The sequence below is a fragment of the Triplophysa dalaica genome, chromosome 1 (assembly GCF_015846415.1).
Source record: "Triplophysa dalaica isolate WHDGS20190420 chromosome 1, ASM1584641v1, whole genome shotgun sequence".
In the NCBI taxonomy this organism is placed as follows: Eukaryota; Metazoa; Chordata; class Actinopteri; order Cypriniformes; family Nemacheilidae; genus Triplophysa; species Triplophysa dalaica.
The window spans coordinates 30,728,227-30,750,113 of record NC_079542.1 but is presented as its reverse complement, the minus strand read 5'-3'; the positions used below and the strand labels follow the sequence as shown (position 1 = coordinate 30,750,113).

General features: G+C 37.6%; 1 protein-coding gene across 12 annotated transcripts in view; it reads left to right on the top strand.

Annotated features, from left to right (window-relative positions):
• Positions 1–21,887, top strand: part of LOC130417724 (adhesion G protein-coupled receptor L3-like) — a 200,379-nt gene that overhangs the window by 153,298 nt on the left and 25,194 nt on the right. For 9 of the 12 annotated variants that reach the window (XM_056743459.1, XM_056743492.1, XM_056743477.1 and 6 more), the window contains 5 exons: positions 1,598–1,636; positions 8,897–9,080; positions 11,923–12,045; positions 17,347–17,552; positions 19,878–20,054. In XM_056743459.1, the coding sequence (XP_056599437.1) occupies positions 1,598–1,636; positions 8,897–9,080; positions 11,923–12,045; positions 17,347–17,552; positions 19,878–20,054 (729 nt within the window). The remainder of the gene's footprint in view (positions 1–1,597; positions 1,637–8,896; positions 9,081–11,922; positions 12,046–17,346; positions 17,553–19,877; positions 20,055–21,887) is intronic. The other 3 variants (XM_056743545.1, XM_056743500.1, XM_056743470.1) reach the window with 1 other exon arrangement.

Sequence of the window (21,887 nt, the reverse complement as noted above, 5' to 3'; positions counted from 1 at the left end):
AAATGTTTAGTATGCGGAAAATAATATTGTGATCAATTATATTTTTATTAGAAACGGGGATGTAACGATTCCCTTTAAGCCGGTGGAAAATGTTTTATAATATCTGATGATTCAAGTCTAATTTCAACATTTTTTTTTGAATGAATCGTATCGTGAGATCAGTATTATGAATCGCATCGCTTCAAAAGCTAAGAGAATCTTTAGATCCCTAATTAAAAATGTTTTTGGTAAATAATATTAAAGCTTAAATATTTTTGTTATTCAATGAGCAGTTTGACAGATTTTGTCACAATTAAAATATTATAATATGCATTAAGTATAGAGTAGAGTAGCTTTAGACAGACGGCATCATCTTCAATACGTGCAACATATATGCTCTGTTAAAACTTCATGAGCTTCTTTTCACAACTGCCTTCTAACCATCACAGACTCTCATAAGGGACTGACTTAAAAGCTCCATTATGGCAGGAGTTTTTTTAATGGCACAGAAATAGCACACGAGGGACTCGGCTGACGCCAGAAATGGTGTAAGGAGAAGACATGTCTCTCATAAGGGAGATGGGAACCCAAAACATGATGACTGTATGAACCCTGCCTTTGAATTAAAAGGGCCAATCACGTCTTTTTAATGAGGCATCTCCGGGAACGCAAGTGCGCATTAGCCGGTCCAGCTTGATCAATGGCGATCAAAGCGGATTTCAAGCGAAGAAATCCCAGGCATCTTGCAAATGACACCATCACGGTTAGCTCAGGACACTCTCTGCCAGCCAACCGAAACGAGTGATGGATTCCTTTGATAGTGCGAAAGCAGGCTCAGGCAACAGACGGAGAGGATTGAGACCAGAAACTACAAGATCAAGACATTTTAAAGATCAGGAATCCTGAAGAGGCGCTAACAGGAGGCGCTAAAGAGCGAGCGTAATGCGCTTGAGCTGCAGGTGTGGTGCAAACTGGGACAGGTGCTTCTAAAGATGGCCGCCGTCACCCCGCATTAGCATTCCATCAGCACCAGCGAAAGGACAAAGGACCAACCCGCTATTTATTTTTATCTGTTCCTATCCCTCGCTCTTCCTCTCCCAGATTCAATAATTCATGGAGTACACACACACGCAGGCGTTTGTCAGCGTGCCTCCTGCTGCTCTCTGCTCCTGCGGTGACCGAGAAGAGTTTGCACGTTAATGCACAAGCACGCAATCATGACCACAATCACAACCCGTCAAACCGAAGCCCCATTCCGGCGACTTGGACCAGATTAAAAAGACTCTGCCTCTCTGTTGAAATATGAAAGACTGCGAGGCTGTCTGTGTGTGTACGTGTGTGTGTGTGTGTGTGTGGAATGGAATAGTTGTTCTGAATATACCAGCATGACTGGTCATAGGTTCCAGTTTGAATACATCTCAAAGTCAGCTTTAAATATTGTCATAGGTCGCCGTAATAGGTTCTAAGTTTTGCATATATGCATTAAGTGAATTTGGCTTGTTCTCAGAGTTTAAGAAGGATGTATTTTGCAATCCTATAAGCTTTCTGATGTGCTTTTTATATTGTCATATTGTATGTTAGATTTTAAATTGACGTGTCATTTTATTCGGGTTTTCAGCTGCAGAAAAGGGAGCGATCGTGTCGATATTTTGTTCAGGTATTTCTTTCTTCTTATTAAGTCGCTGTCATCCTCATTTTGCAAGCCCATAAGATTGTGCATTTCTCCTCATTTGTACGCGGTTCATGTTTCTCATGTTGGTGTAAGGTCGTGCTGTTTTCATCTGAGGCCTTGACCAAACTGAATCTTTGCAAATGGGCCACTATACTCCAGACCCTCTCAGACGTTTTTTTTTGCCTAAATGAAATAAATGGACATTTCTAGAAATAATTTCTAAGAATACAGTGTTGAAGCCACATACTCAGCATGTCATCTTTTGAAAATTAACCTTTGGAAATTTGTGGGTCGAGTAATAATATAAATTAAAGCAGAACGTTTCTACATTGGGGTCTTTACAAGACAGAGCCCTGAACATTTCTACTAAAGTGGGAGAATTATATTTGTTCATGGCCTCAGTTTATTACCCATCATTTCGCATTAGCAGCTCACATGAGACCAGCTTTGCTTATCTTTTGATGTTTAGTTGTTTAGTTGTAGCTCTAGGTCAGTTTTCATTTTAATTTTTGGTCTATTTTTTATTACTATTAATTACTATTTAATTTAGTTAGGATTATAGTGCTTTAACTTAATCTTAATTTAAGGCAAAGGCAATATTTATTGTTTTTGTTTAGTGTAAGTTTTTCAAATAACAGTTATGCCGTACCTTTGTTTCAGAATTTTTTGAGAGGTTTAAGGAAAAGCACAGCTGGTCACAGATCATCAATTGCCTGCAGCTTTGGGCTTTAGCTTTATCCCAATCCCAGTTGGGTAATGTGATTCTCACCCTTCCTAGCATGCACTTAATTGTTGAACCATGACTATCTTAACCGATCGGTTATGCTTAACGGTTATGTCTTTATGAAAATCTGATGTTTCTGACATCAATTAAATAACAATTTATCTTTTCTTTATTTTGACCTAAATGAATCAGTTCAGTTTGTTCAGACAATGTTGGAGGTCTTCAACCTTCTGTAACACAGTGAGGTAAAAATAAGTTCAACTTGTTCCGCTAGTCAGGTTGTTCAGCATCCAGCTGCTTTTAAATCCAAGAACGCAACCTGCTCCTTTCCTCATTCACGCTGTGTTATCGGTGTGAGCGAGGTTAGGTGACGTGAGTTGCCACGTAAGTCCACTGACTCAGTACTTGTTAAAGCACTTGAAAGACAAGAGGCATTTCACGCTTGAATCGCTCTGACTGTGCTAATTTTTTAAGTGTTGTCCTTGCAATTTTCTTTTATAATTAATCAGACTAAGTACAACATTGAAGCTGGCACTTTCTCCTCTGTGGTTTCTTAGCTACGGTGGTAAAAATCTGTCACATGTACTCACAGTCGTACTGAAGTTAATGATACAGATGTGACCAAATGATGTGATGTCATGAGACATGTGCGGGAACACATGTTTGCATGTGTTTTCATGATTTGAAAGTTTTCATGATTGAAACTCTTAATATGTTACGTTCTTCAACAAGAATCTTGTCTTCATTATTCCATGAAAAAGAATGAAAAGAAAAGAATCTGCTTTGTAACTCTGGGAGTATAAATCGATGGATTTGCTTTCATGATCAGTGGTCTACTTTGGAGAAGACAGTCATGTTCAATACGAGGACCTGCGTATTGCCACTGAGAGCTGAACTTTGTGAGATTTTTAGACGTTTTTGTTTTGTGCACCGGCGCTGCGTTTGACTTATTAATAACAGGGATGGATCAATATCTGACCTGATCCCAAGTTGGGAATAGATTTTATTTTGCAGTTTCTACAGAAGAGAAAATCTTCTAGTGCATTATGGGTAGAGACGTGTTTGTGAAGTAGAAAGTGGTTGGATGTTTAAAGTTAAACTATTGATGCCTTTTCACAGTCAATAAATGACCCAAAACAAACTGAAGCGCATCAGTTGTTGTTTTAAAGGAACAAGGTTTTAGTGGTTTGGAGGAATCTATATAATGCTGTGGTCGGACTAGATAAAGTTTTTTCGATTTTACTGATGAGACATTTAATGAGACATTTGACAAGCTGAAAAGTGTAAAAGCAATGTTGGAAAGAGTAAAGGTGTTTACACAGATTTACATTTTGCTGTTTATTAGTATTGTTTAAAAATGTGCACTTGGAAATTTAATAGATTGTTTTTTTTGCCCCCCAAATACTGTTGTTGTGTAAAACAATCAGCCAAAGCTTCAGAGGGCTTTAGCTACTGCAGAAACTGTAAATGCTTGTGTGAACAAACGTTTTAAGACTTAGACCTGTTGGTAAATGCGGTCATCAAACTTAAACACTAGGGGTGTGACGAGATACTTATCCCATGAGACGAGAACAAGACGAGGCAAGATTTTAGACTTTTTTTAAAGAAACCCTCAATGATGAAATACATAGGATTTTTTTTTCTTTTATTCACCTTAAAAACACAAAATGCAAATAATGTAGGCATTATAAAAGTTTATGAAACAAATTAAACTTCTATGTTAATGAATTCAATTGTGCAATGATAAAAAATATGTAAACATGAAAGTTTTCTCTACATGAAAAAAACTATTTAGTTCACATTTCTTTAAATTAATAGCTTTATTAAAAGGACGATAGACCACAAATAGATAATAATAGAAAAATAAAGAAAGCATAGCAGGTGTAACTGCAGAAGTATACGGTTTAGTATAAGTTCAGAAATATACGTCAAACAAACGTGATATCCAACACGAACTACACAGGAAAACATGATCACACTTGAACACTCTGAACAGAATGTCTCTAACATCCCGAGAATCGCAGGAGCGTTTGGTGATCGTGTGTGTCACAGCTCAACAAGGATTGATAACATGCGTCTTGTTTCTGCAGGGCATTTTGGGACATCACAGGATGGTTTTGTGTCAGATCATCAGCGGTGACTGACGTGACCCCAGTGAGACTCCAACAGAAATTCAGAGATTAGTGATGCTTTAAAAATGAAAGTGACCGTTTATGTGAACACGTAAAGACCCAATCTGACACTGTACAAGAGAGAGAGAGAGAGAGAGAGAGAGAGATTGCTAGTGCCGTCTGTGTGACAGAATCAATTACAAACACCGGATTTCTCAAAGGGGTTTATTTTCCTCTTTTTCTCTCAGCATGTCTTTAAAAACGTGAAAGGTGGGCTCTGTGGCTATCTGTATGCGCACCACCAGTATGAAACATTTTGTATTATAATTGCAGTGTGTATTAAAAAGGAATCAGAATTTTTCTTCCTAGCTGAACTATCAGAGCGATCGGCTCCACACGCACAGTTATAATGTGGATGCCATCAGTATGTATGAGAAGAGCCCCCCTAGACAAAAAAACTGAATTTAATTTGCGAAAGAAATAAAACACGAGTTGCAATGTGCGTTTGTGAAGTACAATTTTAAGCACTTTCAGTGATTATACATGAATAAAAAAATACTTCTGATGTTTTGCGGTGATTTTGTTTTTTAATGTAATGAGGATTGTTTGAATTGTGCTACTATGAGATGGGGAGGGGGATTTTTACTTAATTTTCATACTAATAATGTAACTTCTTTTCAGATAAATACAACGTTCTATCATTTGTATTAACTGAAATAATCTTCCTGCTTTCGTTTGTTTGGCATGTTAAGTCATGTTCTTCTGCTATAAGTTTGTGTAGAACATCGAGCTTAATCATTCATCTCCCATAATGCTTTAAATCCGCTGCACACATGATGCTGTCTCTCTTTCTCTCATTACGTATGTGTTCTTCTCATTTGCATGCACCACCTATAATTGAGACGTTTAAATCATTTGTGAAGCCGCTATCAGCACCGAATGTTTTATAGATGAATATTTGTCGGGTTGCGCATCACACCATTCATTATGATTTATGTACTGAAGTGAATTAAAGAGCATTTGGCGTATTTTGGCACTATTAGGTTTCCCCTGAGCTCAGAGAACCTGACCTGAGATCAGTCTGTAATCTTCTTTTGTTCTCCGCGGGGGTTTGATCTGGGGTCAGGCCGTAAGCTGCTCGAGTTGGCCCGGGATTTGGGAGGATCAGACCCGTGTAAGCCGTGAAACAGACCAGAGTGGACCAGTTCAGCTCAGTCTGAACTTCCTGTCTGATCAGGTTTAGCACTGTGGCGGATTACACAGCTCAGCGATGGTCCACGGACAGAACATTTCAAAGTTTCTACCTGAAGCAAGAGTAGATTAATGCGTTTGTTATATGGATCTGTTTAGTCTCTCCCACTGAAATCTCTCGCGATGTCTAGAAACAGTTGCCGCGTCCGAAATCGCATACTGTGACTGAATTGGAATAAGTACCTAGGCCTACTTATTAAAATAGTACGTTCTATATAGTAAGAGTGGGAGTAGTATGACTACATCTCGAAAAATACTGCGTCCGCCATGTTTTATGGTCATGTGACCCATATGTCGTATTAACAAGAACCTATACGTGAGTATTTATAAAAACGATTTACGATAAATTAATTTATTGGCATTTACATTAAAAATGGACCCCCTTTAATATTTTACGTTATATTTATTTGATTTGCTTCAGAAATTTGACCATCCACACTAGAGTTTTCAAAAGATGCTCATCCTCGCCGAAGCGTAAAAAAGCGTGTTTGCGCGACGAGCATTCGCAACGAATATTTGGAGGCAATGTAAAGACTCTTTTCCAGTTGTATTTGTTGTTTTAAACCTGTATTTTGCTAAATTTGTTTTATGCGTTAATATTATTTCAAACATCTGTACGTTACACAAACGTTGCAAAATACGTTTTTTTTTTTGCAGAAGCTCACGTTTCAAGTCAAAACATTTGCATTCTTTTGAAGGGAAGTCAATGGACTGAAAAGTATAGTGTCACCAAAATCTTTTCATATGTAAGACAGTAGTGAAAGCAATAAAGATTTACAAAACTGCTTACATTTACATTTATTGCTTTTTGCACACGCTTTTGTATTATGCATTTGTTTCTGACGATTTTTGGATCGAACCCATGACCTTGGGATTGCTAGTGCCATGCTCTAACCACTGAGCTACCGGAGAGCTTGAATGAAATGAACAGTTATTTTAAATCATATTACCTCAGAATTAAGCAAAAAATAATAATGTTTTGCAGAACTGATACAAGATATAGTTCTAATGTTTTTATTTACTGGACAATCAGTCTTCATTCAGCACATTCAACAGCTTTCAAATAGCACTTTCAGATATTGAAACCTGTTCTTACTTTTAGTGTCTCGAAAAGGCGAGGCGAGTTTGAACATTTGTGTAAAATGTTTCAAGTTTGGCGTCTGTAATGCTGTGGATTCAAGGTGTTCCAGCTGTTCCAGCGGGAGACTGCATTCATTCATTTATTTATTTAATTAGAAATTAGATATTATTTATTAGAATGATCTTACTCGTTGTATAAACACCATGCACTGTGCTGTGTTCTAACTTATCTGTTTTTCCTGTTTGCCCCTGTAAAGCTGCTTTGAAACAATACACATTGTGAAAAGCGCTATATAAATAAACTTGAATTGAAATTGAATTGAACATGTGGAGGGAATTAATATGTATGTAAACTACTCCTTTTAAGTTAGCATTTGAAGTGTGATGATTTTTTTCTCCACAATGGCATGGGTTCATATAAACACACTCAATTCCCATACAAATGAGTCAGCTTTCCTGCGAGAGGCTTATCTTTTTTGTTTCGTCAGCGTTTATCTTTCTTAGAATATTCTCTTTCATAGTTCATTGATCAAGGCCCCAGCAGCGAGGATGAGGTCGTCCTTGTGAGGTATCCCACACTATACTGGACATCTCTTACCACAAAGAGCTTTAGGTTTTTTGTCTTCTCAAATGCTCGCCGCCTTGTATTGAAAACAGATCTTTTTGGTCTTCCCCCTTCGTAAATTTTAAGCCTTGTCCGCAAAGCGTGCTCAAATTGGAAGAGCTCTTGAAAGTTTTCAGTTTAAACGTGAGTGAGTGCCGTCGGGTCCCTAAACCTCTTCGGCTTGTTTCATCTTCTCCTGCCTTCAACGGAGACAGATATCTGTCTAAATGGCCATCCAGCCAACTGAAATTTCCCAGCGTTTAATAGCCGCTTCGCTGCACACATTTCTTCTTATTAGCATTCCGGGCACATTTTTCGCCCATAGCATTTTAAATGTTTAATTGGTGGTAGTGCTATTGGGCAGAATGATGAGCTTTTGATGACGGAGGTTAAACATTATTAAAAGGTTGATTGATCCGCTGCAGCTGTACCGCCCGCTTCGATCTCGCCTGAATGAGAAGCTTTAAGAGCAGAGCCCTGCGAAAAGACACTTCGAGGAAAAATTACAGGTATAAGTTGTGAAGTGTTGGAAGGGTGTAAAAAAGCGAGCACTTTAGTTTGGGGTTGGATTCTCACGCTTGTTGTTTATTAGCATGCTAATTGGTTATTTACAAGTTGCTTATTAGCTAATTGCTTAATAGCATGTGCGAACTGCTCTTTAGCATTACTAGGATATTGGCTGTTTTTAGTACTTAAAAAGTTTATTTGGGTGAAACTCATAGTTAATAGTCAGTTTATATTTAAGATGGCACCTAAACTACTATGACCAAGAAAACACAGGCAGAAAATCTGTAATCATTTCTGAGTTTTTTTGTGGTAGTATTTGTGTCTGTACGTCAGTTTTTTTAAACAAGGGGGAAAATACAGAAGTATAGAAGTCATAGAAAAAATATGAAATACAAAATGTATGTGGCATTAAAGAATTAATGGTTTTATTGCAACGAAATAAGATGTACATTAGCGATATTAATGCAAATTTAAATAATCTTCTGTAGTATTGTGACCATAGACATAAATATAACTAGATGCTGCATTCAAATGCTCCAAGCACATGGACGTGGCCGACATTTTTGAACGGTCCTACAGTGCGCACCCATGGCTGTGAAAACAACAGGGATTAAAATTCCAGAAACATGGGATAACCATTCGTTGTTGTCATGTGTTAGTGTGGCAGATATGTTTGAGTTTACACAACAATACATATGTTTTCACAATCATACACAGTCAGGTTGATTTTGAGTGTTAAAGGACCAGCTTTCACCGTTCCAATATGACGGACCACCTACGTATAGTGGCCCAGGGATCACACATTTTGTTAAAATGTATACCTTCAATGCACTGTATGATACTTTGGATAAAAGTGACAAGCGCATGAACGTCTGTGTAATTTTGCAAACTGTTCTGAGTAAATACAGGAGTTGTACTGAAGTAACTTTGCTGCCGTTTCTGAACACTAACGTTGATTTGTCCTGCAGGCCATGGTGGAAACGGTGAACAACCTACTGCAGCCGCAGGCACGGGCGGCATGGATGGGTCTCTCGACAGGAGAGCAGCTGCGTGCCGCAACCATGCTGTTGGATACCGTAGAGCAGGGCGCGTTCGTGCTCGCCGACAATCTGCTGAAAACTGACGTCGTGCAAGAAAACACAGAAAACATTCGTAAGTCACAAATCCAACGGATCATAACTCTGGATGATGTCAATCAAACATAATATGATTTTAAAATGTCCGTCTGTGTGTTTGTCTTCATGTGGCTATTTACTAGTTTAGTAGCATTTACATTGAGTTGCGTTTCCTTTAAAATGCACATTTTTATTTGTATTTCAAGCATTAGATGCACAAATTTGAGAAATGGATTTTGGCGTGTGCACTTCATCATTTACTCATCCTCATGTCATTCAATACCTGTATGATATTTTTAGGAACATTGGTAACCAAACAACATTAAACCCATTGACTTCCATTGTATGAACACAAGACCACTAAGACATTTTTCAAAAAATCTTCTTTTGTGTTCAACAGAAGAAAGAAAGTCATACAGGTTTTAACTGTAATGTTCACTTTGGACATTGCAGGACTGGATGATAATGAAGCAGATTTTAATGGACGGCTGAGTTATCTTGCAGCTAGCAGTTTAATTTAACGTCATAGCATTTCTCACTCAGTGAGGAACGGACAAGACGTTTTACGGAAGGCCACATTTTTCGAACAGCTCGCGTATGCATAGCGTGAAAATATCGTTCCCCACGTGTTCCTCTGGGGGGGTTAGTGCGTGAGGATCAAGGCAGTATATCTTCTTTCCCTAAACACAGGGATTTAAGGGGGTATGGCTGCCATGGAAACTCCAGAATGTAGGTCTGCCATCTCTCCATGGAGATGGCTCGCATTTTGGGAATTAATAAAGCAGAATTTATCGTGTCTGGCATCAGATTTAACCCGATATTAAGGGATCCAGAGTTTGGTTTTCAGAGGGAGGCAGTCCCTCCAAAGAACTTTTTACGAGGTTATTTTATATCCTTCACACCGTGCGGCGATTAATCTGCGGGATTTGACACCTTTAGCAGACCTTCAGGCCCTGTTTGATGGTGCTAGTTTGCAGCATTATAAGGTTTGTTTGGCCCCTGGGCCCGTTGATTTGCCCGTTGATGCAGCCTTTGGTTAAAGGAACAGTCCGCCTCGAAATGAAAATTCGGGTATTATTTATTCACCTTCATGTCGTTCTTCTGGACACAAGGAGGCGAATTATTAGTCTGCGAGTCGTGTGATATGTCAGTAATAATCTTAAGAGAAGTATTTTATGAGGTTCCTATTTTGTATGGATTTGTTTGTCGTGAATTGTAAAAAAAAGTTTGAATGAGATTATACAATTTATTAAATGGAATATAAAATGAATAGTTTCAAAATCCCATGAGATTGTGTTGGATTGTCTTTTAAAGCCAATGGCGGTTAAGTTTCTCTTAAAGGCATAATATGTACACTTTTTGTATTAAATTATCCCAAAACCACAAGCAATATATATTGTACATTTTGCTAGGTATCCACATCCAACAATTTCTGAATCTACGGAAATTCCTTTTCATTCCATCAGGCGTGTTTCTATCAAGCCCTCTGATGGCTTGGTTTATAATGTAGTGATTATAAAACTATATTTTATTACGTCATCCTTGAACATGATTTGAGTCCCGTCGGAGTGATTTCCATCAGCATTGGAGGTCATGACAACATCTCCCATCATTCCACACTCCTAAACAGCATCATAAAGCAAGGCTCTGTTTTATGGCCTTCAGGGCGAAAATAACATATTGTGCCTTTAAATCTCAAACGTGTTCGCTCATCACTCGGGACTGCTACTGTTTTCTGTCACGTCTTAAGACGGTACGATTGAAGCGAATTCAGGGTATTTCAGTGAAAAGTAACGTTTAATTTGATCCTCACACAAAGCTATCAAGTGAAAGACGTCATGGATCATATGGACCACCTTGAGTTTTACATCCCCCATTTCACAGTATGGTTTTGTTGTAAATAAAAGTGTATTGAACTTTATTCGTGTTGTACGGAAGAAAGAAGGTCATATGTGTTTTGAATGACATAAGGGCAGGTGAACAATGGCAATTTTGATTAAACGACACAGAACATCAATGCAATGGCATTTGGAAACACAAGAGAAGATAAGCGGCATTACCGCATGATGACAGAGATGATGCTGAGGAGACAGTTGTTTGGGGAAATAAAAGCCAGCGTGTATGTTTGTGTGGGATGTTCAGCGTATGCCAAATAACCCTGAAGCCGTCGTTATCCTCCCACCCCTGGTTTAATATAATACGTCTCAAAAAAGGTGCAGCATTCTATTTAGATTTCTCTTTCAGATGGAGTGTGTTTGTGTGATTGTTTGTCCTCACACTCATAATCTGGTGAGCAGATTTTGGGGCGATTAATGAGCTATTTAAACCCACTTTGATTTCTCCGGAGGCACAACAGCATCTCAGTGCTGTTTGCTGGTTTAAGCCATTCACTGTAATGCTGGAGAAATTGGAAAGTATTTCCTGGGAGTGAGAATCTTTCTCTTTTGTCCTGTCGGTGGCAACATGTGAATGCGATAGAGCGGAAAGCCATTGGTTTCCACCTCGCCAGAGATTCGGCGCTGAAAAGAAATCCATGTGGGTTTAATGTTAATTTTGTTGTGATGTTCAGCCAGCTTCTTTTGAAGTCCTGTGGGAGAAGCTTTAGAAATGTCTCAAACTGCATCGGGAAAAGTAGATTGCACATCTCTCATACACTTGTGTATTAATTGTATTAATGTCTGCGAATTGATCTTGATCACTATCTTCTCGGTTGGTTAAACGATTAAGATAATAGATTAGACATTTTTGCATAATTTGTTACATTTAAGTACCCCTCACCAGATTTTGTTGAACAACACATTGTGCAGTTTTCACATTTCCTTTTGCTCGCATTTGTGAAGTTTGTTTCATAACTTTTGTGTGTATGCGTGTGTTTTCAGAGCTGGAGGTGGCCAGGATGAGTACAGACGGAAATCTTCCCGATCTGAAATTTCCACAGACTGGAGGCCAGGGCAACGGCATCCACCTGTCAGCAAACACCCTTAAACAACATGGAAGAAACGGTATGAGACACATGGTAACAGCATGGTCAAATCGCCATTAAAGATGACCAAATGAAGTCCTTGGTAGGGTTGGGCGGTATGACCAAAAATGTATATAACTGTATTAGTGTAACATATTCTACTGATTGAGAGAGGAAATATTGCTGTTGATTGACTTAAAATGCCCCTTTATACTGCCCTTTTATAAAGTTAAGACTTCTTTAACAAGTGAATAGCAGGCAAAGGTAACTTATAAGAAATAACTCGAAATTTACTTTTTTCCTTAGAAGTTAGTAGCACTCACCCAGAAATGAATAGTTTAAGACAACATAGAAACAATTGTACCATTAAAACATGCATATGATGTCTGTTGTGTTTTACAAAGTCACAATGGATTCATGATATCCTGAAAACAAATATACAACAAAGTAAATATGTTAAAGTAGATATGTGAGAGGAAAGCGATCGCATCACGCTGTCAATCCTCCTTACTGACCCTTATTTCTCATCATATATAGAAAAACAGTGCCAACTAAAAATACACCATATTATATTTTTATATTGAGCAGATATGAGGGGAACACAGGGAATATTGTAATGGTACGTGATCTTTACTTAAAGGGATACTTCACCTAAAAATGAAAACTCCCATAGTAGGAAAAATTCATTTTTTGTTCTGTTGAACACCAAAGAAGACGTTTTGAAGAATATAGGACAGTTAAACGTTCTGTGGCACTTTTGACCACCATTGTCATTTTTCCTACTATGGTAGTCATCCATCCATCCATTTTCTACCGCTTCTCCGAACTACCTCGGGTCACGGGGAGCCTGTGCCTATCTCAGGAGTCATCGGGCATCAAGGCAGGATACACCCTGGATGGAGTGCCAACCCATCGCAGGGCACACACACTCACTCATTCACTCGTGCACTCACACCCTACAGACAATTTTTCCAGAGATGCCAATCAACCTACCATGCATGTCTTTGGACCAGGCGAGGAACCGGAGTACTATGGTAGTCAATGGGGGGCAAATCTTTTTGTTTATAAGCCTTCTCCCAAATATCTTTCTCTGTGTTCATCAGAACAAAGACACTTATACAGAATTGGAACAACTCGGAGGATGAGTAAACGATGACAGAATTTTCGTTTTTGGGTGGAGTATCCCTTTAATATCCTAATTAGGGATGCACCAATTTGATTTTTTTGGGCTGATACCGATTTTAACAAACCACTATTGGCCGATTCCGATATGAGTCAATTGCATACAGTACAAGCTAGTTTTTCTGCATTCAATTTATTTTACTGAACATGAACTTGATCCATTTAACATTTTAAGACATTTACAATTGAAAATGTACCTACATGTAAATGTAAGATAATTTAAAAATACAATAAGTCAACATGACAATCTTCAAAGGTTATTTTTGCTATCCAATATTTCTTTAATTTAAAAAAATGAACTCAAATTCGACTTAAAATGGATAATTTCTTTAAAATACCTAAATTCTGTTTGTTTTTTCTGGTTTTATATTTCTGGATTCTTTGTCTTCTTTTTTTGTGGTGTACAACTATGTTAATATGAACCAGTACCACTCATTCACACGTAGAACAAGCAGATTGTATATTTAAACAGCAGCTGAATAATTATTAGTAATTTGATTCACAATTTGGATTTCATAAGCTGTTCAGCGGTACTTTCCATCTGTGTTTTCCGCTTCACGGAAATCAAAGGGCCCTAATAAACCTTCGATATCTGCCTTTTTCACGATATTGCCGATGTGCCAATGGTGTTAAATTAATCCTATATCGGTGGCCGATTCATCGGTGCATCCCTTATCCTAATGATTATTGGCATAAAAGAAAAATCAATAATTTTGACCCATACAATGTTTTGTTACATTTTGCCGGAGATATTCCCGTGCTACTTAAGACATATTTACATATTTAAAAATGTAAGCACTTGGTTCCAGTATATGCAAATATATAGCAATTTATTTTTCAGTGTATTCCCATATAATTTTTTCATAAGGGATAGAACCCAACGCTGCATGACATGATACAAACATGGTGTACCACGCACGGTATACCGATAAATGATAAAAATTCACTTTTAAGCAAATTTGATGCATCAACATTTCTACATTAACGTTACATGATGATAAAACCTGTTCATCAAATGTTTACAAAGAGTAAATGGTCAATGTTGATTATTGAACACCTGCGAGGAGATGGTAGCTGCACCATTTTGTTTCTTTTTGTTAACAGAATGCTAAATGACTGGAAGTCAGAGATAAAATACGAATAGTAAAATCCCACATCTGATGTTTAATGTGATGTTGATTTCTCATGAAACACTGAGAACCACCATCAACTGTTGACAGGCCTAGCTATTTCCTTGTAGGTTTGGAAACGCGTGAAAGGTCATTTTATGGTTTGGAAAACAGTGACATTTTAATTATCTTTGACGACAAACAATTTGTTTTCATGCAAGTGTACATGGAATTCTTGTTGAGGTATTGAGTTATCGTTCAACTTTTATTAAGGTTTTGTTGAGTTCTCAGTGAAATATTGCAGCGTTACCATTGAGTTATTGTTGAGTTAGCATTCTTTTATAATTGATTTAACGTTGAATGTTTTTTCAGTCCTTAAAATTCCACAAATTGCCAGTCATTTCATAATGATTAACTTTTTAAAGGGTGTGGAAACATCTACAACTACAATATGACTCATAAATTTCCTCCAGCTTAACTAAATGGATTCGGTTTGTTCCGGGTTGTTCTGTACAGCCTTGAATCTAAATTACATGTGACGTCAATCACTTTTTATTCAGACTTTATTATCAGTTCAAAACAGACCAGAGATATTTCAGTTTTATGAAGCGAAAGACATTCAGCTTCCTTTCTTCATCAAAGGCCTCCTTCCCTCCAAAAAAGCCTGTTACCAACTGGCCTGTCTAGAGGAAATGTAAAAACTAGTTTTAATTTCTTGTGAGTCAGTGATCCCAGACTGCGGGGGAGCCGGCGAGGGGGGCGTTCTTTCGTTTCACCAAAAAGTGAGTGAGAGAAGCGAAAATAAAGAGCAGAACTGTTGCTTTTGTCAACGGAGCCAGTAAAGCGCTAATGACATTTCAATGAAGCCGAATCAAATCGACTTGGTTGTTAGTCTTTTTTCTTCTTTTTTTTCTTCACCACTTGAAACCTTTGTGGCTTTCAGTAAATGCTGCTAAGGGAACAATGCATTATGGGTGAGTGCTGCCGAGAAGAACAAAGCATTATGGGTGTTAGGTATTCATTACATGATCTACTGAGTCCCATCTAATCAAAGCTGAAATTATTTCACTTCATTGCTCCTTTCCTCTCATATAACCACTGAAACAGCATTTTGATGGCGTTGTGACAGTGTCTTCCAGCGCTGTAATAGATGCAATGAGCGCACGGTAATGAAAAAGCCTTTTTAATGAACTCATATGACAGCACCCCGGTATATCCTATCAGGGCATTGTTCAACAACAAATCCAACAAGTTTTGCTTTGTTGAACAGCCACTTTTTTTAAAGGGTTTAGTAACGTCATCGTCCCTTAAACAAGGGCCAGGTTAAAAAGGGATAGTTCACCCCAAAATGAAAATGTGCTGGAAGATTAATATGGACACAAGCCATTCACGGAAAGGGTGACCTTATCGTTGAAATTGTGGTCATTGGCGGTTCATAAAGTGCAATTCCTCAGATCTTCCATCTGTTTGAGGCAGAAACAGGAAACACAAAAGTATTCCCTATATTGAGATCTTATGAAGCCAACCGATCACTTTATGCAAGAAACAAAACATTATTTACAACAATACTACCAGCAATTTATAGCCTCAGCCAAACGGTCCTATACAAGACTGGAACACGATCTTTCTGTCACAGTGGTATAGACTTGTGCTGGTATTCAATAATATAGTTTACTGTGATAATGAAATCATACTATAGTTACCGTAGGCCTTTTCAAATATTACCACATTTATATTTAGTTTACATTTTTTGGAAAGCATGTAGCTTACACAGTAGGAAGCAGAATACTTTATTACGAATGTGGCAGTCTATAAATAATTATTTAATTACATATTAATCAGAATTTATGTGGTAAATCATTAAAATGTTAATTTAGTTAAAAGGTTACTAAAATATGATTAGAAATAACAATAAAGAGGTAATGTAATACCGCACCAATATACTATACAGATACAAAAGACCAAGCATTTATCGTAATATGAAAATTTGGTGTTGAAAAGTAATTAGAACCTTATTTAGAACAACAATACAGATGTAATATAATACAGAAATAATATCATATAAGAGTCTCTGCAATTATCGTAACATGAAAATTTTATATTGTCGTAAGGTACTTACATTTTTTTCATTATTTGAAACCAAAACATCATCATACCGCAATAATATAAACTGAAATAAAAGACTGTTTAAAAAGTAACAAAACAATATTAAAGTCCTGGTAAAATTAAAAATAACGAATCCAATTCCTCATTTCAAAATGCAACGCCAGCTTTTATACATCCAATTAGATTGCAACGAAAAACGCAACTTTTTTCTCAGTTGATGTTTCATTGCACTCGAAATGCGTCAGAATACAGAAGAAAAAACGATCGCAACTTCCGTTTCACAGGGACTAAGAACAACAATACCTATGTAATATAATACAGTATAATATTGTTTACCGGAGCAAAAGGCTCATCAATTTTCATACTGTGAAAATGTTATACTTTGATACTTTTCTTCTTTATTTCATTTTTGATTACTTTTAAATATCAGTTGATATTTTAAAAGTAAGTGAAACATCATTATAGAAACACACAATAATATCATATACTGAAACAAAAGTTTTAGCAATTATTGTACTGTAGAAATCTGATATCGCCCTAAGATACTTCTTTTTTCATTATTTTAAAATGTAAATTGGTGTTAAAAAAAGAAACCAAAACATCATTACAGCAATAAAGATTTATATATATCATATGCTCAGCAATTATCATAATAGAACACTATGAATCCATCACATCTTCATTAATGTTAAGTGCGTGCTCATGCATGTAGCTGTGTACCTATACCTTTATAAAGTGTGCTCAAATCAAATAGGTTTTAATTTACTTTTTTAATTGACTAAAATTTAAATATCTACATCCAAAAAGTGTACATAAAGACTCTGTTAAGACCTGTAAAGACATTTAAAGACTTAGGCTATATAAAGGCCTTGCTGAAATTATGAGCTTGACCATGGCTGTGCATAATCTTGGTACATCTAACAGCTACTTTCTGTCTCTCTCAGGTGAGATCCGAATGGCGTTTGTATTGTACAAGAATCTGGGTTCATACCTGTCCACTGAAAATGCCAGCATGAAGTTCAGCAGTGAGACGTTAAACACAAATTACTCTGTCATCGTCAACTCTCCAATCATAACAGCCGCCATTAACAAAGACAGTAACAAAGTTTACCTGTCTGACCCCGTCATCTTCACCGTCCGACACGTTCAGGTAAGAGTCAAGAGTTTTTTGTGTTCTGGTTTACACCTTATTTGCTTCAAAGATGAATAGTTCTTTCCAGATGTTCTTTTTATTGAGTTGGACCGTATGTTTGTCCTTGGTTGGCTATTTTTTGGAGATACGTATCTCTCCAAACCCACCGGGGTGAGTCAGATTAGTAATATGTTATGCAGAAGGCCTTTCAAATTATTTTGTACAACCGTGGCTATACTCACTGTACTTAAGTTTGTATAAAAGAAACAATGGAAGTATGTCTTCAATTAGATACACCGGTAAGGTGTGTATGTGTAAGTGGTTTGGTAACCGTGGTGATGTGGAGATGAATAACAGGCTGCCACAGGTTCCTCGGTCACACCTCCAGCATTTATACAGAATGATTTCTCTCCCACCTCTCTGACTTAATCAAAACACACAAATACACACAACATACACAGGAAAGGCTGTCTCCAGCAGTGATTAGACTGATTAAAAGACCTTGGGAACCTGATTTTCTATATGTGGGAGGATGTGAGCAACCTCACACAATGAAAGAAAGTGAAGGTAATCGCAGGCCAACATGGATGTGTTTATTGTTATTGTTCTTTTTGGGCTCTACCAAAAGATGACAAGCTGTTTCATGTGATGTTTCACAGAACAACAAATGACGGAATCTGCACAGATTTAGAAAAAATGTGTCTCTTTTTATTCTTGCTCAGTAGGTTTGTATTTCGAGTACTTTATTCAATCAGCTTTGATTCCTTTGTATATCTTAAAACCTAAAAACAGAGATTAGATAGCGGACTCACTTTGTCCCAATTCTAACAAATTACTGAAAGACAGTACATACAAACAAATAACAAAAAACGCTTTTCTTACCTTATGTAACGTAGTTGCTTTGAATAGGAAAAATTGGAGTTACCTTGTTTTTGGTGGATTGAAACCATTTGTATAACCATACTTTTATTGTAAATACCATAAATAACAGGGCTGGACTTGGAGAAAAAACGGCCAAGTCCGGCCCTCTGTCTGTTTCATCTATCCGAAACTGCGTTCCAGCACGATCGCACTTGTGTTTTGTGTTCCAGTGGGTCTCCTTCCGTTCTTTCTCTTTCTTGCCCACGTTAAAGCCCAGCCCACCGGGAATGTCTTTATACGCCAGATGGCCAGTCCAGCCCTGACGGATTATTATTTGTTAACTTTATTTGGGGTACTGTGGTTTTACTACAAAAAACATAGTTAAGCTATGGCTGCAGTTGTAAAAGCATGGTTCATTTTCTTTATGATAAAATCAAACAATCGGTTTGTAATTATGTGTAAAACTGTCACTGATTGGACCGAAAGTACAGGATATTTGTTCAATTTTTTCGGAATTTTGTGCAATCTGGGATAAAGTGAACTGTCAATCCGGGGGAATACAGGAAAACAGTTAATTCGTGTTTGGGGATCTATACGATCGTTGACTTGGATCCTTGTCTATGGATGAAGAAGAGGTAACGCGAGTTTCACAGTACAATAACGGTATTAGTGCATATTTTTTTGTAAACCAATAGAATGTGGGACGGTTCAATCTAATATGACTTGGGGTTGCACAAGACCATATATTGGTACCTGACGTTTTTGTATCACTTTGTGGACGTCCCCGGTCATAGAGCTGACTTGGTTTGTGTTATACACTTTTTGAAGTACTCCTCAAGTACAAAAGGCAGCCATGTGCGAGACGTGTGGTGTGGCATTGTGTTTTAAGCACACATGTTCCTGCAACAATGCCTGGCACCAGAAAAAAGTACTTTGAGATGTTTTTTATTATTTGTTTTAAGTATTGCTATGTTGTAAATCTTTTTTGTAACCCCACTGTGAATATATATAAAAAAGCAGCACAAAAATGGGTAAGTTGTTCTTGTTAAAGATCATTTGGTTATGGGCATTTGGACTCTTCAAGTGACCATTCTGTGCATTTTTGTGAAATTATTTTCAAATTTGAAACCTTATTGTTAAATGTTTGGCACTGTTCAGGACATTTCTATGATTTATTATTTGTGATAAGGAAAAAAGGTGCATTCTAGTTTCACTATTCTTTGGCTTCCACAACTGTGTCTTATCAAAAGACAAACGAAAGTCCAAAATGTTCTTCAGAAGATACCACAATGTCACCCTTTAACTCAAAAGCATTTATAACCTATGCTTTTATCATATATAAAAAAGCTTGAATGCAGTTTTGGACACCGCTTATGTATTTCCACAAATATGTTCATTTCTGCCGGCATTAGCAGGTGTATCAGAGCTTATCTGGTTTTGATCATTTCTGACTTCTTTTATCATGTTTTTCTTCCCCATCAGCAGTCAGAAGAGAATTTCAACCCCAACTGTTCATTCTGGAGCTACTCGAAGCGAAACATGACAGGGTTCTGGTCAACGCAAGACTGCCGACTGCTCGGAACTAACCGGACACACACCACCTGTTCGTGCACACACCTGACAAACTTTGCCATGCTTATGGCTCATGTGGATGTGAAGGTAAAGTTATAAAATGTTATAATCGAATGTGCACCCTACACACACACACACACACAGTCGAATCAGTAGTAAACAATTTGTTGGAATCAACAGTATTAATCAATCATTTCTTTAACCAAAATGTCAACAAGTAAAATGTGGAAAGGGTCATATGTGTGTTTACTTAAGGTTATAAATTATATGTGTACATTTTTAGCAATTAAGTTACACATGTTGTAATATCTAATCATATCGATTCACAAAAACTATTTGTTTTGACTGATACTGGTTTTGACAAACCATTTTTGGCCAATTTTGATACCGATATTTGTCCCAGATCATCAAGGAAATTTTACAGCTTTATGGCTCACATGAGTTTTGAGCAATCATGTTATTTACAATGTATTTTTATGCTAAATCTGAAACGTCAGTGATTTTAAATATCAGATCAGCAGATAAATATCAGCAGCAGGTAAATCAGCGCATGTCTATGTAATCTATAGCAGGGGGTTTCAAACTGTGTGTCGGGACCTTCTTGTGGGGTCTCACAGTGGCATGAGGTGGGTCGTGGAAAGTCACTTGGCTTTTAAATGACACACAAAAATACAGTTTAGTCAAGTTAATGACTGGCAATAACAATAGCTTTGATATTTTAGATAGTTTGGTATTGCTGCTTAAATTCATTTATTCTATTTAGGGAAAATAAAAACTCTCCTACGAATGAATGTGTATTTTCTCCCCATATTTACATTTTAAAATATTTTGGTGGGTCTCAAGATAGATTATACCTGTCTAGGTGGGTCCTGGAATGAGAAAGTTTGGGAATCGCTGGTTTATATACCCAGCAATCCTGGGTAGTTTTCTAGCTCTGAGGATATTTTTCTCCAGAAGAAGTGTCAGTATTATGGACTGAGGTGAGGTGTGTTGTTGGAGCAGAAATCTATGGAGATAGCTCATTGTTTGTCGATGACTCTAGTCTGTGGGTTGGATTGTGGAAGATCAGAAGGTGGACGGTCTTTATCTCGCCATATGAACGCTGGTTCCCCTCAAATCGACTTAATTTACCGAATGAAGACACATGTTTATCAGATGGGATTGGTTGTATTACTCTTTCTACTCTTTGTGCGCATGTTGTGTTTCGGTGGAAAGGCCAACATGATCCATCTGACAGCATGGTGGCTCTTGCACTCCTCTTAATTGTATTCATGACAGCATGGTGGCTCTTGCACTCCTCTTAATTGTATTGATGCATTTTTTTAACCGATCACCTTTAAGTGCGGATTGTTTTTGTTTTGTCGCTGTTCTATTAAAGGTCTACTGTTTTTTGTGCAACGGCCGGTGTATTCAGCTACACAATTGGCGACGGGGTTGATTTTTTGTGTCTGGGCGGCGGGGGACCACAAACAGGGCCGCAGCCAGGTGCATTTAGTCTAAAAGCCTCATTTACATTTTCCATTCAGAAGCGAAGTTCAGTTGTACCTAGAGAGAAACAAAAAGAAATGAAACAGAACAGATGAATGATTGACAGGCGACAGGAAAGAATGGAATAAAGAGGGTAGAATGTAAATTTTTACAGATGAAAGAAGGGACTCACTGTGTGTTGTGCGACCCTGCGGAGCGGCGTCAACACAGCCATGATTCTCAAGAGAAGGACAGAGAGTAGACCGGCGAAGGGCCTTTTGATTAGTAAGTGCGAAAGAGAACAGCAGGTCTCTTTCAGGTCTGGCTGTGGGAGAAGTAAAAAGTCACACTTTTAGATTTCGTGCACACTGAGTGAGTCCCATTGAGTACCAAGAGATGAAGACACACCCACACCAGGCATGGAAACACCCATCAGGCTTAGCCATAGCCATG